This window comes from Theropithecus gelada, chromosome 8, assembly GCF_003255815.1.
Source record: "Theropithecus gelada isolate Dixy chromosome 8, Tgel_1.0, whole genome shotgun sequence".
In the NCBI taxonomy this organism is placed as follows: Eukaryota; Metazoa; Chordata; class Mammalia; order Primates; family Cercopithecidae; genus Theropithecus; species Theropithecus gelada.
This window is the reverse complement of record NC_037676.1, coordinates 68,709,673-68,728,492: the sequence shown is the minus strand read 5'-3', so window position 1 is coordinate 68,728,492 and position 18,820 is coordinate 68,709,673. Positions and strand designations below refer to the sequence as shown.

Sequence of the window (18,820 nt, the reverse complement as noted above, 5' to 3'; positions counted from 1 at the left end):
ATGTTTGACATGTATCATGACTGCTGGATGAATGTTTATGTTGTTTTTTTTTTTTTTGAGACGGAGTCTCGCTCTGTCGCCCAGGCTGGAGTGCAGTGGCCGGATCTCAGCTCACTGCAAGCTCCGCCTCCCGGGTTCACACCATTCTCCAGCCTCAGCCTCCCGAGTAGCTGGGACTACAGGCGCCCGCCACCTCGCCCGGCTAGTTTTTTTGTATTTCTTAATAGAGACGGGGTTTCACCCTGTTAGCCAGGATGGTCTCGATCTCCTGACCTCGTGATCCGCCCGTCTCGGCCTCCCAAAGTGCTGGGATTACAGGCTTGAGCCACCGCGCCCGGCCGTTTATGTTGTTTAATATGCATAATATCTGTGTCTATATTAATATGTATGTATATTTAATATGTATGTGTGACCTCTGTATCTGTGTTAGCATGCATGTATGATGTCCATGTCTGCATTAACATACATGCATGTTTAGCATGCATGTGTGTTTAATATGCATTTCTGTGTCTGCATGAACATAGTCATGTTTAATATGCATATTGCCTGCTTCTGCATAAATATGAGTGTCAATATGTATGGTGTCTGTACTAACATATATGTGTGTTTAATATGTATGTGATCTCTGTATCTGTGTTAACATGCACGTATGATTTCTGTGTCTTTGTTAACATATATGTATGTTAATCATGCACATGTGTGACAACTGTGGTGTATTAATAGCAGTGAGCTCTGGGAACTTCAGGCTCCTTGGGGGCCAGAGCTTAAGCAGCTGCAGCTGGGTCAATGCAGGCTGCCCGGCACCTCTGGTAACAAAACTCATATTTGCTCTCCCTAAAAGACATCTTTATTCCCTCTTGGCAGCAAGCACAGTGACGCTCTGCCTTTGCTGGGCTCCGTGGTTTTGTGGTTCTGTCAAGTTTCTAAACTTTACTAATCACCCTTCTGTGTGATGCTGACACAGTTTCACCAGAGGGTTCCATTTGCCAGACACCAATTATGCTGCTCCCTGCTGATCCCTCATTCACAACACAGCAGTTCATCTGCCATCGACTTACTCACATCCCATCACAAGGCCTCTTCACAATGGGTAGGAGAGGGGAGAAGAAAGGGCAAAACTTTAAACTGAGGATATGTCCCAGTTACCAGTTAGTGCATGTTAGCTATAAAACTTTAAATAGTAATATGCTAGCAGCCATAAAAATGGCAGAGAAGAAAAGACCAGAAAATCTCAAGGTCCCCTGTGGAACAAATGAGCTATTCTGATTTGGATTTGTATGTCTGTGCCCTGGGTAGCCACAGAGCAGATGTCACCCAGAGTGATGGGCCATGCTGGCCACATGTCCCAGGGAAGAGACAAAGCCTGAGGTCAGCTGAAGAGCCATTATGTAGAAGAAAGGGTTGAGTCAACACCAGAAAAATAACAGCTAATGTTCTCCTTAAACTCTACAGTGGCTGGCAAAACAGAACAAAACAGAGAGCAGTTTAGAGGACAAAGCTGCTAACAGAGGGATCTCATATATCAGTGATGACCTTCCCCCTTTTCCACATGGTGACCCCATAGCTTAAATCTGCAAACTTTCTTTCCACTGACCCAAATTGTCTTTATCTATACAATAACAAAGATCAGAATTTTAAAATGAATGATTGGTCTCCAAACAAGGCATTGATTTGAAATGAACAAACCAGAAAGCTTTAGAAATGTATATGTTAAAAGGACTGGCTTGCATCTTTCTTAAGACCTTTTGCTAACTGCAAAATAAAGAAATAAACAGTCTTTACCTGCAATCAGAGGCTTAAGAGGCACAGACACAGGCTTTCCCTTGCCAATGGGGGCACTGACATAATCTAGGAAATCAGAATGAGGGCTGGATGCATACAGATTAGCAGCCTTACAGGTGTCCATGGTAGAGCCGCCACCAACAGCAACATAGGCATCAAAAGCTCCCTTTTGGGCAAACTCAATAGCTTCCATGAAGCTTGGAGAAGGGAAAATAAAAATCATGATGTTATATTTTTCAGAAATAAATTGCCATGCCATTAACTAAGGCTTGGGGTAAGTTTTGTGGGTTTTTTTTTTTTTTTTTTTTTTGAGAGTCTCACTCTGTCGCTCAGGTTGCAGTGCAGTAGCACAATCTTGACTCACTGCAACCTATGCCTCCTGCATTGAAGTGATTCTTCCACCTCAGCTTCCCGAGTAGCTGGAATTACAGGTGCCTGTCACCATGCCTGGCTAATTTTTGTATTTTTAGTAGAGACAGGGTTTCACCATGTTGGCCAGACTTGTCTTTAACTCCCAACCTCAAGCAAACTGCCCGCTTTAGCCTCCCAAAGTTTTGGGGTTACAGGTGTGAGCCACTGTGCCAGGCTGGGGGCAAGTTTTAATCAACAGTTAGCTTCTGCTTAAAGAAACAATAACAACAATACAAGAATACCTTGCATCCGTTGGTTCCACTCTCACATTATCATAAACCGTAAAGGGGATGCCATTCTTCACTAGGGAATCCATAGCTACTTGCACAGGAGGGAGCTGGGAAAGGTTCTTATCTGTCATCAAGCACACATTTTTAGCACCCATGTTTTGTAGGTCCTACAAGAAAACCTATGTTAAGTTCAACTGCACTAGAACTGCAATAGACTCTTCTGGCAAACTCACATTGTACATTTTTAAAAATAGAGGACGTGATTGTTGTCAGTTAGCATGTGTCTTATGAGATATGTAACATTTACAGTAGGAGACTGTAGACATCTCGAATACTTGCCATTCCCACTTCCTTTGTAACTCCTGCTCCATATCTAATATTTGAAACAGCCATCTGAAAAAAATAAAAAGGTTTAGATGTAGGGAGTATTTGAGAGCTGACCAATCCATTTCTAAAAACCTGAAATGGTTTCCTGTTGCCTAGAGCATAGAGTATACACTCCTTAGCATGGTCTTCCAGGTCATCTCCCATCTGGTCTCACTTAAAGAAGTGTGAACGCACCACACTTCCTTCAGCAAACCTCAGCTCCTGTCACATTTGAATGACTTGTCTTTTCCCAAACACATCATAAACTCTCAATTGTTCCCTTAGCTTCAAATGCCTGCCTTCCTCTATCTCCACCCGTAAAATAACTCTCAAATGTCGTACTTTCTGTTCATCCACCCACCCTTGCATACCTGCCACCCAGCCAACGTTACTGTCTTCTATGTTCCAGGCACTGTGTAGGCCCTGGTAACTCAACTATGAATAAGAGACACATGGCCTCATAAAGTTTACAGATGAGAGAAAGGCTTTTACACTGATGGACGATGGGTCATGTTTGGCCTGAAATATGTTTTGTTTGATCTGTGTTATGTTTAAATTTCTTTTTTTTTTTGAATTGACTAATAACTCTTAAAAATTAGAATAAAAAAAACTTAATAGGACCATCTGAATTTCACTTTCTCTTGAATAATCCAGCAAACTGGGAATGCATTCCCATATGGCAGTGATCTTATGAGGTTGAGTGGAGTCACACCTTAGATGGGGCCTGTGCCTTCATTGAGCTCAGCATGGTATCACCCAGCCTGGTCATCTGTAGGTTAACCGTCGGGCCCCCGGTGACATTTTAATTAGTAATTCCTGGCCAAGCGCAGTGGCTCACATCTGTAATCCTGGCACCTTGAGAGGCTGAGGTGGTCGGATCACCTGAGGTCAGGAGTTGGAGACCAGCCTGGCCAACATGGCAAAACCCTGTCTCTACTAAAAATACAAAAATTAGCTGGGCATGGTGGTGTGCACCTGTAATCCCAGCTAGTCAGGAGCCTGAGGCAGGAGAATCGCTTGAACCCAGGAGGCGGAGGTGGTAGTGAGCTGAGATCACACCACTGCACTCCTGGGTGACAGAGTGAGACTGTCTAAAAAAAAAAAAAAAAAAAAAAAAAAAAAAAATCCTGGACTAGGAGGAGACAGGGACTTAAATAATTATAAGTAGTTATGTAATTACAGTGTGACAAAAATGCACCAGAATTGTTACTTCACTTTGACCTCTTTTGGGATTGTTATCATTACAAAACTAAAGGTTTAACATATAACAAATATAGCGCAGAATTTGTAGAGTTGGGAATTTATCCTATTTTAGTGACTGTACAAAGACAGCACTCTAGACATTAGCCATGATCTCAGAAGGTTTATATTCCATTATACTAGCCAAGTACTTTGCTAAATATGGTCCGATCAAATAGAGATTATGGAACATGAATTAATAGTAGATTTAAAATAAAATAATTCATTAGCAAAATATTCTAGTTTTATTTTTTCTGGTCATTCATAAAAGAAATAATGGATTGAGTGAATATACCTCAAAGGCATAATCTGTTGTTTTCCCAGAAGGTGAAAGTCCAGGGGCTAGAAATGTAAAATTTAGCATCAAAGTTGAGTCTTTAAAATAAAGCATAAATATTGTTATTTGATAGTAAAATCCAGCAGTGAACATAAGTATTTCCTTTGAAGTCTTACCGAAAATATATTGTTTTCAGGTTTCACTGTTGCACATCAAATTAAAATCAATACCTGCATTTTAAGATAGAATGTAATGCGGCCGGGCGCGGTGGCTCACGCCTGTAATCTCAGCACTTTGGGAGGCCGAGGCTGGCAGATTACCAGGTCAGGAGATCACGACCATCCTGGCTAACACGGTGAAACCCCGCCTCTACTGAAAATGCAAAAAAATTAGCCGGACGTGGTGGTGGGCGCCTGTAGTCCCAGCTGCTCGGGAGGCTGAGGCAGGAGAATAGCTTGAAACCAAGAGGCAGAGGTTGCAGTGAGCCGAGATCATGCCACTGCACTCCAGTCTGGGCAACAAAGTGAGACCCGCTCTCAAAAAAAAAAAAGAATGTAATGCTAACTTGAGGCTAAATTTGTTAAAATAATAAAACATTTCCTCCATTATAATTAAAATATGTGTTTGAAAATATAATGTGTAACAATCCTCTAGAAAAAATATCCCCTAGTCTAGAGTTGGGTTACTATTAGAAAACAACTACTAGAAAGTTCATGAATTAGAGACTTGCTTACACTTCTTATAGCAACTGTGATAACTTGTTTGAATTAATTTTTTTAATTCATAGGGATAACTTACCACAGTAAGGTATTTACATTTCTCAAGCTTATGCATATAAAAAACGTATTTATCTTGGTGAAATTTAAGAAACTTTTTTTTTTTTTGAGATGGAGTTTCGTTCTGTCACCCAGGCTAGAGTGCAGTGGCGGGATCTCGGCTCACTGCAACCTCCACTTCCCAGGTTCAAACTCTTTTTTTTGATATGGAGTTTCGCTCCATCACCCAGGCTGGAGTGCAGTGGCAGGATCTCAGCTCACTGCAACCTCTGCCTCCCAGGTTCAAGGGATTCTTCTGCCTCAGCCTCCCTAGTAGCTGGGACTACAGGCGCGCACCATCATGCCCAGCTTATTTTTGTATTTTTAGTAGAGACAAGGTTTCACCATGCTGACCTTGTTATCCACCCGCCTCAGCCTCCCAAAGTCCTAGGATTACAGGCATGAGCCACCGTGCCCGGCCTAACAAACATTTTTATAAGGTGCTATTTCTTTGCAAAGGATTAGGTTTTAATTATGGTAAAAATGATTTTCTGTCATATTGGAACAATGAAAGGGACCTAATTAAAGATTTTTATCCTTGTTTTTATCTACTTATTTATATCAATACTGGTCAGTCATAAGATAAAGTCTACAGAACAATTTTCACTATGCTTTTTCTTTTCTAAGGAAAATAGATCAGAACTAGACAACAATCTACCTTCAGCTCCCTGAGTGCAAAGGCACCCTTAACCAAAACTCACATTTATTTGATTCCTCTAGGCTTAAAAAAAAATAATCTGTCCAGGTGCAGGAGCTCAAGCCTATAATCCCAACATTGTGGGAGGCCGAGGTGATAGGTTTGCTTGAGCCCAGGAGTTTGAGGGTACAGTGAGCTATGACTGTACCACTGTACTCCAGCCTGGGTGACAGAGGGTGACCCTGTCTCTCTCTGTGTATATAAAAATCTATTATTCCTGTTACTAAATTTTAGATAAAGACATAAATATGACCCTAGGAAATAATGAGAATATCTTTCTGTAAATTATTAATTTTAATCCCTCAAATAGGAAATTAATTGTTGAAACCAACTAAAAATTCGAGAAAATCAGCTGAAGACAAAATTCTGTATATGTTCAGAAGGGCCTTAAAAGCTGGACATGTTTCTGCCTCATAGATGGTGGTTAATGATGGACAGGGAGGTCCCTTGGCTTGTCCTGAAGGGTAAGTCACTCCTTGGGCAAGAGAAAGCCCTTGGTAGGTTACTCTCTCTGTTCTAACTCCCCAACCGGCTTCTCTGTGGGTTTCTGCTTAGGATCCTGGATGGTCAGCCTCTTTCCTTTCCAACTCTTGCCTTAATGTTTAGATCTGACCTTAGAAGACACAAAATCAGTGGTTGTGTCAGTAATCCATGTGACATTCTAAGGACATGCTGAAACTATGTTGAGTTTCTTGCTGCTCTGTGGACCAAAGTGTTTGGCGTTTGGTAATGATTAAGATGTTGTGGTAACTGAAACTTTGTTATTATTTTTAAATATTAGGAAATACAATATTATTTTAAATACAATATTATTTTAAAGATTGATACAAACAAGTTTTGTTTTTCTTTCTAGGAACCACCTTGTTCTTTAACCTCCAGTTTTTAGAGATGTTTTAGAACCTTCCAAAGACTTCACCTTGATTAATTCTGTTTGACCAACTCAGACATTCTTAAAATCCTATCTACATTTTTAGACTTGGCAAGTAATTAAAAGAGAAAAGCGTTATAAGTAGCATTAAATACATATTTGAGACAAACACGTGATTAGTAGTATACATTCAGCTAACTTTGTATAGAGTTACATGTTATCAATTTCACAGTGAAATGGTAACTGTTTTCATGGACCTTGCTCTCACATGCCTTGGTTTTCTTTACATACACTACCCAAATGTATTATAATGTTAAACGCAGAAACCAAAATTGTGGCTAGTTTAAAAATACAGAAGTATTACCTTGGGAGTAAGTATGAGAATGAGTTGGGCACTGGCACCTAGGGAAAATAAAAACGACAGCAAAAAAAAACCTAAGGTGAAAATAGAGACCAAAAAATGAAAAGCCTTAAGCTAACTCAGATTGTAGTCTAGTGCTACGATGCTATCAAACTGGTAGTTCCTGGCAGACACTGTACAACAGAAAAAATATATAGAGACCCAGAAATCACGACGGACAAAAAGTTGACTCAGCGTCTTCCCAGCGCTGTAGCGTCATTCTTTCACGAATTCATTTACTCAAGCAATTCCTATCAAATGCCTGCGGGCAGCTGAGATAAACGCTCTGGGGGTACATGCAAGTTTAAGATGGGGGTCCCTGGTCTCCATGAGGCCCCAGCTCTTGCTGGGTTAGGAGCTGGGTTAGGGTCCCTGGTCTCCAAATCGGCCCAAGGTTAACTCTACCCGTGCGCCTCTTCTTACTTATTACCCTATGCTGGGAACTTGCCTTGTGTATTTCCCAGTGTCTTCAAGATGGCTAATTTTTCTTCAAGCAGGCTCTAGACCCGAGCCTCCAGGAAACCTTCCTGGACCCAAAGACTTCCCTGGTCCCCATCTTTCTCTACCCAGTTGCAGCCCCGGGCTCCGAGCACTCCTCCATCCCCGCCGCGCGGCTCCCCAGCGGCCCCAGCAGCGCGCACACTCGGCGCATCCCGCGCTCCAAGGCGCAACCGCATCTCACTTCTCTCAGTCGGCTTCTCTACAGATTTCCCACGTCCTCCTCTTTGGAAACCCTCCCTCCCCTGGCTCTGGTCTCCCTTTCTGTCCTGGTTGTCTCCTATTTCTTGGACAGTCCCAGTCCCTCCTCTGGCTTCTCTTTCTCCTGCCCCCTCTCTGATCGAGGCTGGGAAGACGGTTTTATGTTTCGTTGGGTTGCGCAAAGAACATTGTCCAGTGGTTGGGTCTCGGTAGATACTTGAGTGCATCACTTCCTCCTCCCCGCCAAAAATTCAAATCTGGAATTAAAACACCCGAGGGGGAAGGTTAGGGAGGAAGGAAAAGGGTTGATCTCAGTGGCCGTCCAGATCTCAAAAATTCGAACTGTGAAGTCAAAGCAGACCAGGCGACGAGTGAGAGCTGGCGCGAGTCGCGGCCGCCATCTAGTGGTCCCCGCTGCGCGCGCCGGGGGAGAGGACGCGGGCCAGGCCAGGCGTGTCCCTTCACGGTGGGCTTTGGTTGGAGGACTTTCCCTGCTTTACACCCTCCAAGGACAAGAAAAGTGAGGTAGAGAGAAGGAAAAAAAAATCCAAACTCAAAGCTTTCCACCGTGAACGCTCCTGGGAGCACTTGCTTCCTTCCCACCCCCCACCTCCCCTTTTTTTTCTTCCCCAAGCTCTGAGGCTATCTCAATTCATTATTTCTACTTCTTACTCGCGGTTTGTATCCTGTCCCCTCTTGCTTTCTCGGGACCTCTACCTGTCCTGTATTTCCTAGTTCTCCCCCTCACTCAATCTTTTTCAGCCTATTGAAGAGTTTTGCGCCTGAAACTTTTCCACCTCCTACCCCCTCTGGCGGGCTCACTCTCCCTCTCTCTCCTCCCGACCTACATTTGCTGGCTTCGTTTCTGGGTCTCGGACACATTCCTTGGCCCCTGAAATCCGGCTGCTGTGTCTGCAAGTCCAGCTGTCCGGCTGTGTCCTCACTTCTCAGACCTGGTAGCATCTCATTCTAGTAGCATAAAACGCATGGTCACACCTTTTTGGGCAGGGGGAACTTTTTCCTGGCTTCCAGGAGCCCTACTTGCCTAGGCTTCCTCTAATTGTTCTTTTACTGGCTCCTTTTTCACTCTGCCTATTCCTTAAATGTTAGGTTCTGCCCTGGGCTGCCTTCAGCCATTCTGACCCTTCCTCCTCCCTCACCCTTTAGAGCTCATTATGCACCAAGGCCTCAAACATGTCTCTACCCAACTCCACCCACTTTTCCTGGGACCCTGCCACTCTCTGGTTCCAATATCACCTCTCAAGTGGATGACTACCAAATTCCCAACTGGCTTCTCATGGCTCCACCTCTGCCACCTCTATTCCCACACTGTAGTCGGGGCATATTTCCAATGATGTCACTCCCTTGTTGAAAGCTGCTTCGATGGCTCCCCATGGCTCTCACATAAAGTTCAGGCCTGCCCCTGCCTGACTGGCCCCTCAACTCACTCCATCTCTGGGTTTGGGCTCCTGGAAAAATTAACTTCTTTCTTTTCCTTGCATGAGCCACAGTCTCTCTCTCTCCTCCAGAACTTTGCCCTTATTATATTCTCTGTCTGCAACATACTTTCCTTCCCTCTTCTTCTGGATAACTTTTGTTCTTTCCTGTCAGTTCCCCTGGGCAGCCTTCCCTGAGGACCGAGGCTGCAGAGAGACACCCTTTCTGGAGCCTCCCTTCGCGTTAAAATGTAGCACAGTGGTGCTATTTTCCTGCTTCTATCTGCCTGTGGATTGTGAATTTAGTGATGCCCAGGTAGGATCTACTGTTTCTCACAACTTTATCCCCTGTGGCTAGCACCAAGTAAGTGCCAGGCACAAAGTAAGCCTTTTGTACTGATTAAATGAGCGAGTAAATGAATAAATAAGTGAATGTAGACATTTTCATTCCCCTGACCCTCTCCTCTCTTTTCCTGGCATGCCAAGACAGAGGGCCTGAACTGGAGTGGGGGAACCAGGCTGTGGGTTCCTGCCTTCTTAGGATGGCCTGAAGGCACTGATGGGCTTCTTTGGACTCCTTCAGAGAAGCAAAGTGAGGCTTGGGGAGAGCAAGGACCTCATCTACCTACCCTCCTGGCTCTGGCCCCATTATTCTGGCTTCCCTCTTGATATCGCTGATTACCTCTTAGTCACACTCTCAGCAAAAGCTAATCTGTCTCCCATTCCCTAAATCGCATCCCCTCTCATCTACTCAAGAACTGCCAGCAGCTCTCCCTTCTCCCCTCTAAATCATCACAATCCCCCTTCCTGTTAGACATTATCTATCAGCAACCAGCATTTTTTTTAGCTTATTCATAAGCACATTTCCTCCATCTTATATAACAAAACCAGAAACCTCTTGTTCCTCTTTCCTCTCCCACTCCCACTTTTACCTCTCTCCTTCCCTTCAGCGGGCTATACCCATTCTTCCGATTTATCTTCTCCCATTCCCTCTGGAACCTCCTGCCATCACCTTTTATCCTGACTCAACTGACCAACTTCCCAGCTCACTAATGCCCTCTACCCAGCTAACCACCCTGCTCAGTTCAGTTCTGTCCTCACGGTACCCAATGTGTCAGCGGCATTCTCCTGGTCACTCCTTCCTTCCTGGAAACATCTTCTTTCCTGGCTTCCAGGGCACTACTCAGTTTTCTTCTCACCACACTGGCTGCTCTTGGCTTCATTTCTTTTCATGATTTTTGACTCCAAATGCTGGAGGGCTCAGGGGTCAGTCCTGGAACATTTTCTTTTCTTTCCACACTCAGTCTCTTAGTAACCTCCCCTGGCCTCATGGTCTCAAATACCTTTGATGCTGATGACTTCCAAATTTATCTTTCTGGCTTGGGCATCTCTCCTGAACTCCAGGTTCACCTGCTCACTTGGCATCTCTGCTTGGAAGTCTATGAAGCGTTAACATTTTCCCTATGGAAGACTGAGTTCCTGGTGTTCTCTCAAGCCTGCTTTTCCCACAGCCTTCCCCATCCCCATCAAATGGCAATTTCATCCTTCCAGTTGTTCGCGCCAGAAAATCTTGGGGTCACCCTTGGCCCCACACTCCCATCTCCCCCCATTCACTCTGCTCCATACCCAGGTATGCTTCACCTCTGCATACCTTCCCTGAAAGCCACAGGGTTTGCTCTCTCCATCCACTGGTCTTTCTGCAACCATTACCTTCTCAGTGAGTGTGGTCAGCTGAGTAGTCGCTCCTGAAGATAAGGTTCTAATCTTGGAATCTGTGAATGTTACCCTATATGGTAAGAGGAACTTTGCAGATATGATTAAGAATCCTGGCTGGGCGAAGTGGTTCACACCTGTAATCCCAGCACTTTGGGAGGCCGAGGCGGGCAGATCACTTGAGGTCAGGAGTTCAAGACCAGTCTGGCTAACATGGCAAAACCCCGTATCTACTAAAAGTACAAAAATTAGCCGGGTGTGTGCCTGTAGTCCCAGCTACTCGGCAGGCTGAGGCAGGAGAATCACTCAAACCCAGGAGGTGGAGGTTGCAGTGAGCCAAGATCACACTACTGTACTCCAGCCTGGGCGACAGAGCAAGACTCCATCTCAAAAAAAAAAAAAAAAAAAAAAAAGAACCTTGTCAGGTGTTGTGGCGCATACCTGTAATCCTAGCACTTTGGGAGGCCGAAGTGGGAGGACTGCTTGAGGCCAGGAGTTCAAGAACAGCCTGGGAAACATAGTGAGACTCCATCTCTACAAAAAATAAAATTAGCTGAGCATGATGGTGTGCACTGTAGTTCCAGCTACTTGGGAGGCTAAGGTGGGAGGATCTTTGAGGAGGCCAGAAATTCGAGATTGCAGTGAGCCGTGATCACATCACTGCACTCCATACTAAGTGACATCAAGACTGTGTCTCAAAAAAAAAAAAAAATCTCGAGATGGGGAGATTGTCCTGGATGATCTGTGTGGGCCCTAAATGCAATCACTCATATCCTTATAAAAGGGAAGCAGAGGGAGATTTGACCCGAAAGACAGAAATGTGAGCACTGAAGCAAGATGGGTGCCAGCTGTGAAGATGGAGGAAGGGGCTACAAGCTAAGGAACCGAAGGTACAGATCCAGAAGCTGGAAAAAAGCAAGTAAGTGGATTCTGCGGCACCTCTGAGCCTTACTCAAGAGGGAGTGTGGCCCTGCTCACACCTTGGCTTCAGCCTAGTAAAACTAATTTTGGACTTCCGACCTCTGGAACTGTTAAGAAGATAAATGTGTGTTACACCACCAGGTTCATGATAATTTGTTACAACAGCTGTAGGAAACTAACACAGTGAGGGCTGCTCTGAACACCTTAAAAATTGCATCCCTTCCTTCAATGTTCCAGTCCACTTTATGTTCTCTTTAATAACTGTCAACAGCTAATGTACTCTCAATTTTACTAACTAGTTTGTCATCTGTCTCCTGTGCCCCATGCATGGCATGGTTAGGTTGTTTTGTTCCCTGCTGTACCCCAGAGAGAACACAGCCAAAGCAGGGCTGCACTGCACATTTTTTTTTTTTTTTTTTTTTTTGAGACGGAGTCTTGCTTTGTAGCCCAGGCTGGAATGAAGCGGCCTGATCTCTGGTCACTGCAAACTATGCCTCCCAGGTTCATGTGATTCTCCTGTCTCAGCCTCCGGGGTAGCTGGGACCACGGGCACCCGCCGCCCTGCCCAGCTAAGGGCTGCACATCTGGAGAGAGAATATGACTCTTGCCCTCTAGGGCATTCCCACAACCTCTCTGGCCAGGCCACACCTTGCCTCTGTCTTCTTCAGTGCTGGTTCTTTCCCCTCCATTCAGTTGTCAGCGCAGCTGCTCTATGGAATGCATTGGGCAGAAGCCCAGAGTGCATGCTCTGTCCAATAGAGGTGGCCACACATCACCCCATGCCCTAGACCACTTTTCCCCGATGAAACATGGGCCCAATGATGTCATTTTCCAATTTTCCAAGATTTTCATCGGAAATCTCCCACTTTTAAAATGTTTACCCTATTAGAAAAATAAGCACGTGCAGAAGAAAGCACCATCTTGCTACTCCTGCTGTGGCAGTGCTGCTCCCCAGGAATTCACCCTCAGCTGTTTCCTTCTAGGTTAGAGTTTTGCTAAGGCTTCAACTGTCCTCTGTACACATGGATGGATGAGTTCCCAACTCACTCTTGAGCCCCAGAACAATGCTTTCAATCACCTACTGAGGGTCTCCATCTGAATGTACCAGAAGCATGCTCAACTCAAAATGCCCTAGACTGAAGTTGCCATCTTCCTCCTAACACTAACCCTCCTACAGTCCCTGCCTTGGTAAATGAGCCCACTGTTTACTTGGTGCCCAAGCCAGAAATCTCAACTATTCAGATACAAAATCCTGTGGATTCTAACCAACCTCTCAACATTTCTATCTTCCCAAGGAACTGCCTCTCCGTGCATGAAGCCATTATCTTTAGACTGGAGCAGGACAATGACCTCTAGTCCTTCCTCTTCACTCCACATTTCCACCAGAATGCGCTAACACAGTTCTGATTATGCCACACTCCCTTCTCATGCAACCGTTCCAAAAACATTCTGTGTGTGACACTGATTCCATGGGATATGAATGGTGTTGTGTGACAAAGAATTCTATGACACAGGTTTAGAACCAAAAATTTCAACACAGCTTTAGTTTTTTTTTGTAGCTTCTTAGACCCCTGCATGTCTAATGTATATTTTGATTCTCCAAGAGGGCGATACAGCAGTAAGGAGCTTCCCAAATTTATTTGGCCATGGAATTCTTTTGTTATGGGACATTTTAAGGTATCAATGTTTCATGGTGAGAAATACTGTTCAATGGCTTTCCATTATCTACAGGACACAATTCAAATTCCTTAGTACAGGCCTGAGAACAAGGACTGGGAAGCCAGAGTATCTGGGTGCAAATTATGACTGTGTCATTTGCTTAGCTGTGTGACGCTGGACAAATTCTTTCCCATGTCTTTATTTCCGTATCTATGAGGATGACAATACCGTATGTCACAGGGTCAGTGAAAGGATTAGAGTTACTATCATGCTGATAGTCCATTCAAAGTGTGTAGGACACTGCCTGGCTCATGGTATTAGCTATATTATTATTCATGGTCTTTTATCAGCTGTCTTCTCCTGTGAAGGTAGGTCTACTTGACTTTTGTGTCCTGGGACTGCATCTCCATCGCTGGTGTTGCTCTTCTCTCTGCCTGACATTCCTCTCCAGTCCCTCGCCTTTCCTCCTACTCATCTCCACCTGTGAGCTCAAACTTGTCCATGTTTCCCAGACAGACTTACGCACTTGCATGGTCAGCAAGTATTTGTCAGGTGACCAGGATGTACCTCGCATTTCTGCAGGGAGTCAGGCGTGTCATAACATTGAATACCCTGACTCCCCGTACATGCCAAGGAGTGTGACTCTGCGACTTCTCACATCCATCCTTCCCTTCTACACCCAGTCTGCTGTGGCCGGTTTTAGCCTCGTCCCCTCATCCCATTCCCCACTAAACCTCAAACTGCTCCAGAGCCTTTCATCTTTGTATCCCCAGAACCTAGAATAGCTTTTGGCACATAATATATGCCCAGTAAATATGTGTCAACTGCATACATGAATTTGTCTTGGCCACCATGCCAAGCTCTCCACTGCCTTCCACGATGTGGGACCAGGTCCTCTCTTGGCCTCAGTTTCCTTAACGGTAGACAGAGTAAAGGCTGCCTCATTGTGCCCTGCGAGGCTGCATCGCGCACTCTGTGACCTGGCTGTTCCGCCTGGCGCGCGGTGGGAGTTCAGGGCGGTATCCCTTTCCCCGAATTCTTGAAAGCAAGCGGAGAAGACTGAGCAGGATCCGAGCCGGTCACACCCAGGGGGCTGTGTGGGCACAGTGGCATCCTGTGGTCCCCTGCCCGCCCGCCGGCCCCGCACTCACGCTGCGCGTTGCAGTTGCCTCAGCAAGTGCGCGACCCGGGCCCGGGCGGCTGCGGCCATGGCGCTGGGAGTCCTCTACCCTCCCCCGGTCCTACACCGCCCCCTCCGCCGGCCAATCAAGGAGGCCGCTCGCCTCCCGCCCCTCGGCCGCGCCTGCCCACCCGCTCTGCCGGGTCACCTGTCTAAGCCCCAGCCCAGTCGGGCTCAGGGCCATTTTCCCACGGAGTAAGAACCAGCACCCCAGCTGCCCCAGCCGCACTCGCACCATCCACCCTAGACATTGCCGTAGAAGGTAACTGCTCTGCAGGGCCTCGGGTCCGGCCTTAAATCTCTTTACTTATCCTCTATTTTTCACATGTTGAGGACTTGGGGAAAGGGAGAGGAACAGGGACATTCTTTTTCCATGTTTAAAGGATTTGTGAATCCTTTAAAATATTACTTTCCCTTCTGGGAGTATTTTAAGTGATCAAGACCCTGCCTTTAAACTGTTTTAACAGTAAACAAGAACCTAGCAGAGCCTGAGGGTCTTTGCTAAATACTGTGTGAATGGCTTTGCTTTTGATGAAAGCAAAATGGTTTCATCAATAGTTAAAACTTGCCATGATTAGGCTATGCTCCGGGAGGGCTTGGCAGTGCCATATCTGCCACGCCCCAGTGGAAAAGCTGATTAACGACGAAGCTCAACTTTATCAGAAAGTATCCAAAGGCAGTAACAACTAAACATGTGCATTTTTAGTAATCTGTTATTATGAAATCTGAATCCTTTACAGGAGATATTAAGTTTTATAGAAATGAATTTGAGATCAAACTGGAAGAGGCTGATGGACAGGAAGAAGACCAAGGACAGCTACATAAACATTTCACCTCCTAACCACACCAGCTCAGGCCAACTTGACAAATGAATCAAAAGATAATAATGTTCTATGAGAACACATGTACACAGGGAAAGGAACAACACACATTGGGGCCTGGGGGCAGGGGACAGAAGGGGGCAGAGAGGCTTAATACTTAGGTGATGGGTTGATGGTGCAGCAAGCCACCATGGCGCACGTTTACCTATGTAACAAACGTGCACATCCTGCACATGTACCCCGGAACTTAAAAAAAAAAAAAAACACCTATAATAATGTGTTAATTAAGAATCTTATGGGTCTGTTTCTTTCTTCCCCAAACAAAACTATACCTGACATCAAGCTTAAAAACAAACACACACACACACAAACACACACACACAACTGGGGATACAAATGTAGAGATTTAAGTGTTTTCTGGGTTAATGAGGATTGTTACCATTAGTCAGTGAAGCCCAAATTGATCATTTACAGGAAATCCATGTGTTCAGTGTTGAAAAGCATAAAATCTTTTTTAAAAAACAGCCATTGGTTTTACTACTTTGAATATTATATTTGATACCAAAAGAAGTATAAGTTTAAAAGTGGTCTCACTGAAACTATTATAATTTAATTGCTTTTTTTTTTTTTTTTTTTTTTTGAGGTCCCTCTGTTGCCCAGGCTGGAGTGGAGTGCAGTGGCGTGATCTGGGCTCACTGCAACCTCCACCTCCCAGGTTCAAACGATCCTCCTGCCTCAGCCTCCCAAGTAGCTGAGACTACAGGTACCAGCCACCATGTCCGGCTAATTTTTTTATTTTTAGTAGAGATGGGGTTTCACTGTGTTGGCCAGGCTGGTGTCAAACTCCTGACCTCAGGTGATCCGCCTGCCTCTGCCTCCCAAAGTGCTGGGACTCTATAGGAGTGAGCCACTGCACCCGGCCTGCTTTGTGTTTTTTAGAAAGTAAACAAAAATAATCTGTACCAGGTATCCAGGTAACTGGCTTCATGTACAATTTTTACCCAATAGTCAGAAAGTTAAAAGCCACACTAGATAAGACATCTTTATTACTTAACCTTTAAAACAGTCACTTGCCTATCCAATTCTGAAACTGTTTTCTTTCCCTTCCCCGCACCCCCCGCTCTGATACACAAGCTTGTTGTAAAAATAATGCAGAAACATATACGTCAATCTAAGTGTGAAATATGGCCAACTCTACCTCACCCTATATCCAAAGTTAAAAATAAAAAAGGCTGTTTAAGAATAGAACTCATTCCTGGTTTCCACCAAATTATTTCCCTAATTCTTAAATCCTCAAATAAGTTCTTAATCTACAGCCAAAGTCTCGGTTGTGGGAAAAACATTAATTTCTGCAGTCCAACACTTACATACTCTCTTAAGGGAAGGGCAATCCTGTCCCTTTAAACTCAATGAAGGCAGCGGCCAGGTCCTTCTGAGTCCCCGTACAAGTACCTAGAACTTAACACTTAAGTATTTATAGTCCTTGGTTTTCAGTCGGGTCCGACGGTGAGAAACTATTACTTCCTCCTCTTTCCTCCTGGGCGCTGTCCTTTTCTCTTGTCACCCAAGCCACGCGGCCCGGAATTCATCTTGCCTCCCAAGCTCCCTTTCCTCTTCCCTCCCTGGCTGGGCGGCCCCCCTTTCCTCTTGCCCCCAGGTCCCTGCCGGCCTCCCTTTCTCTTGCCCTTCTGGCTCATTTTCCTCCTCTTGGCGGCCTCCTCCTGGTCCTCCTCCCTCATCTGCTTATTGGTGGCTCTTGTCACATCCAGCTGAGGCTTCTTGCTGTTCATCACACGAAGCAGCTCCAACTGGTTCTTTTTCTCGGCTGCAAAGTCCCCGAAAAGGGGTTGAAACTTCCTCTTCTTGCCAGAGCCCCGGGGCGCCTTCTCCTTGGGGAGGCGCTCCTGGAAGCGCCCCACAGAGGCGGTGGAGACCTTGGCCACCTGCATAGCGCGGCCCAGCTCCTCCTTACTCTGGTGTCCGGTAGGGTGCAAGCCGGCCGCGCTGGGCAGCTGCATCTTGTGCGCGCGGGCCAGGTTACGCAGCCGGTTCAGCTCGTTCTTGGCCACTCGTTCTTTCTTGGCCTGAATACGCTTGGCGAACTGGTCCTCCAAGGGGTCGGCACTGCCGGGCACCTCAATCAGCCATTCCTTGGTGTCGTCCCGGGCGCGCTGGTAGCCCCAGCGCCGCCGCCACTGGCCGCTCACCTCGTCCCACACCAGGTTGGTCTTCTTCTTGGGACGGATGCCCTTGAGGCGCGCGAACTGCTGCCAGCGTGTAAGTGGCCGCGGCCGGGGCAGAGGCTTCTCTCGCGGCAGGCGTGTGGTGGGCTCCGGCAGCCGCGCCACTATCGTCTCTTCCACGCGCTCCGTGGGCAGCTGCCACAGCTGGTTGATGAGCAATTGCGTATTGTCCCGCGCCAAGGCCCGCAGCTCGGCCTCCGGCGTGGGTCCGGCGCACCGCAGTCCAGTCGGGGGGTTCCGGTCCGAAGCCAGGAGGTTGCCCAGGTCAAACTCCAGCTCCAGCTCCTTGTGCACCGTGATGCGTTGCAACTTCTCTGCCTCGTCCTGCTCTGCCTTTGCCAGCAGCTCCTCCACGCTCTGGCCCTCCATGGCTCCGGCTCGGCTCACTCGCTTTGGGGCTGCAGCTGAAGTTACTTTTCTTACAGCGGCGGCCCAAACTCCGGCAACATAACCACGTGCAGACGCCGGGATGCCCAATCCGGAAAAGAAAGGTTCGCTTCCGGAGCGCCCGGAACCGGCTCGCCATCCGGGCAACCAGAGGAAAGGCCGGCAGAGGGCGGTATGGAGAGATTATAGGATTAGAAGCGGGACCTTAGGCTGACGCCTGATAGAGGCGGAGCTGGCGCCAGCAGCCGGCACTACTCGTTCCAGAGCAGGATTGGGACTACGATTCCCAGGATGCAGCGGGGCGCGGGGGCGGTCCAGGGGGCGGTCCTGGGACAGTCTCGCTGACGGTCTAGAGAGGGCGGTCCTGGGAGGCGGTCTAGGGGGCGGTCCTGGGGGGGGGCAGTTCTGGGTGTGGTGTTAGGATGGTGGTCCGGGGACAGTCTTGGGGCGCAATCCGGAGGGGCGGTCCAGGACCAGGGCGGGTACAAATTCCTGGGACTGCCTGTGGTGTGGGTTTCCAATCAAGTGCATGTTACAATTTCTGTGTAAATCCGTTGTGAAGATGTTTAGACAATCACCCTTCTTAGGGCCAAATTGTTTCACCGGAGTCATAATTTGCTTTCAGGGTTCCTAGTTGTGGCACGAGAAACATAACATCCCACAGATACACACAGAG

General features: G+C 46.5%; 2 protein-coding genes across 4 annotated transcripts in view; both read right to left on the bottom strand.

Annotated features, from left to right (window-relative positions):
• Positions 1 to 14,761, bottom strand: part of ADHFE1 (alcohol dehydrogenase, iron containing 1) — a 36,770-nt gene extending 22,009 nt beyond the window's left edge. The window contains exons 1-6 of one of the 2 annotated variants that reach the window (XM_025393456.1): positions 14,665 to 14,761; positions 7,050 to 7,087; positions 4,324 to 4,370; positions 2,763 to 2,816; positions 2,436 to 2,590; positions 1,783 to 1,979 (exon numbers count right to left, since the gene is read on the bottom strand). In XM_025393456.1, coding sequence (XP_025249241.1) covers positions 1,783 to 1,979; positions 2,436 to 2,590; positions 2,763 to 2,816; positions 4,324 to 4,370; positions 7,050 to 7,087; positions 14,665 to 14,723 — 550 coding nt within the window. In that variant the 5' untranslated portion in view covers positions 14,724 to 14,761. The remainder of the gene's footprint in view (positions 1 to 1,782; positions 1,980 to 2,435; positions 2,591 to 2,762; positions 2,817 to 4,323; positions 4,371 to 7,049; positions 7,088 to 14,664) is intronic. The other variant, XM_025393457.1, reaches the window with a different exon arrangement.
• Positions 1,873 to 18,242, bottom strand: RRS1 (ribosome biogenesis regulator homolog). 2 transcript variants are annotated; one of them, XM_025393458.1, is made up of 5 exons: positions 16,882 to 18,242; positions 4,324 to 4,370; positions 2,763 to 2,816; positions 2,436 to 2,590; positions 1,873 to 1,979 (listed from the first exon to the last, which is right to left on the bottom strand). In XM_025393458.1, exon 1 carries the CDS (start codon positions 18,124 to 18,126, stop codon positions 17,032 to 17,034), a length of 1,095 nt encoding a protein of 364 aa, XP_025249243.1. In that variant the 5' UTR covers positions 18,127 to 18,242; the 3' UTR covers positions 1,873 to 1,979; positions 2,436 to 2,590; positions 2,763 to 2,816; positions 4,324 to 4,370; positions 16,882 to 17,031. The 2 variants fall into 2 exon arrangements, with proteins under 2 accessions (XP_025249243.1, XP_025249244.1); XM_025393459.1 differs by lacking the exon at positions 4,324 to 4,370 and having other exon boundaries at positions 1,953 to 1,979.
• Positions 18,243 to 18,820: the final 578 nt, after the last annotated feature.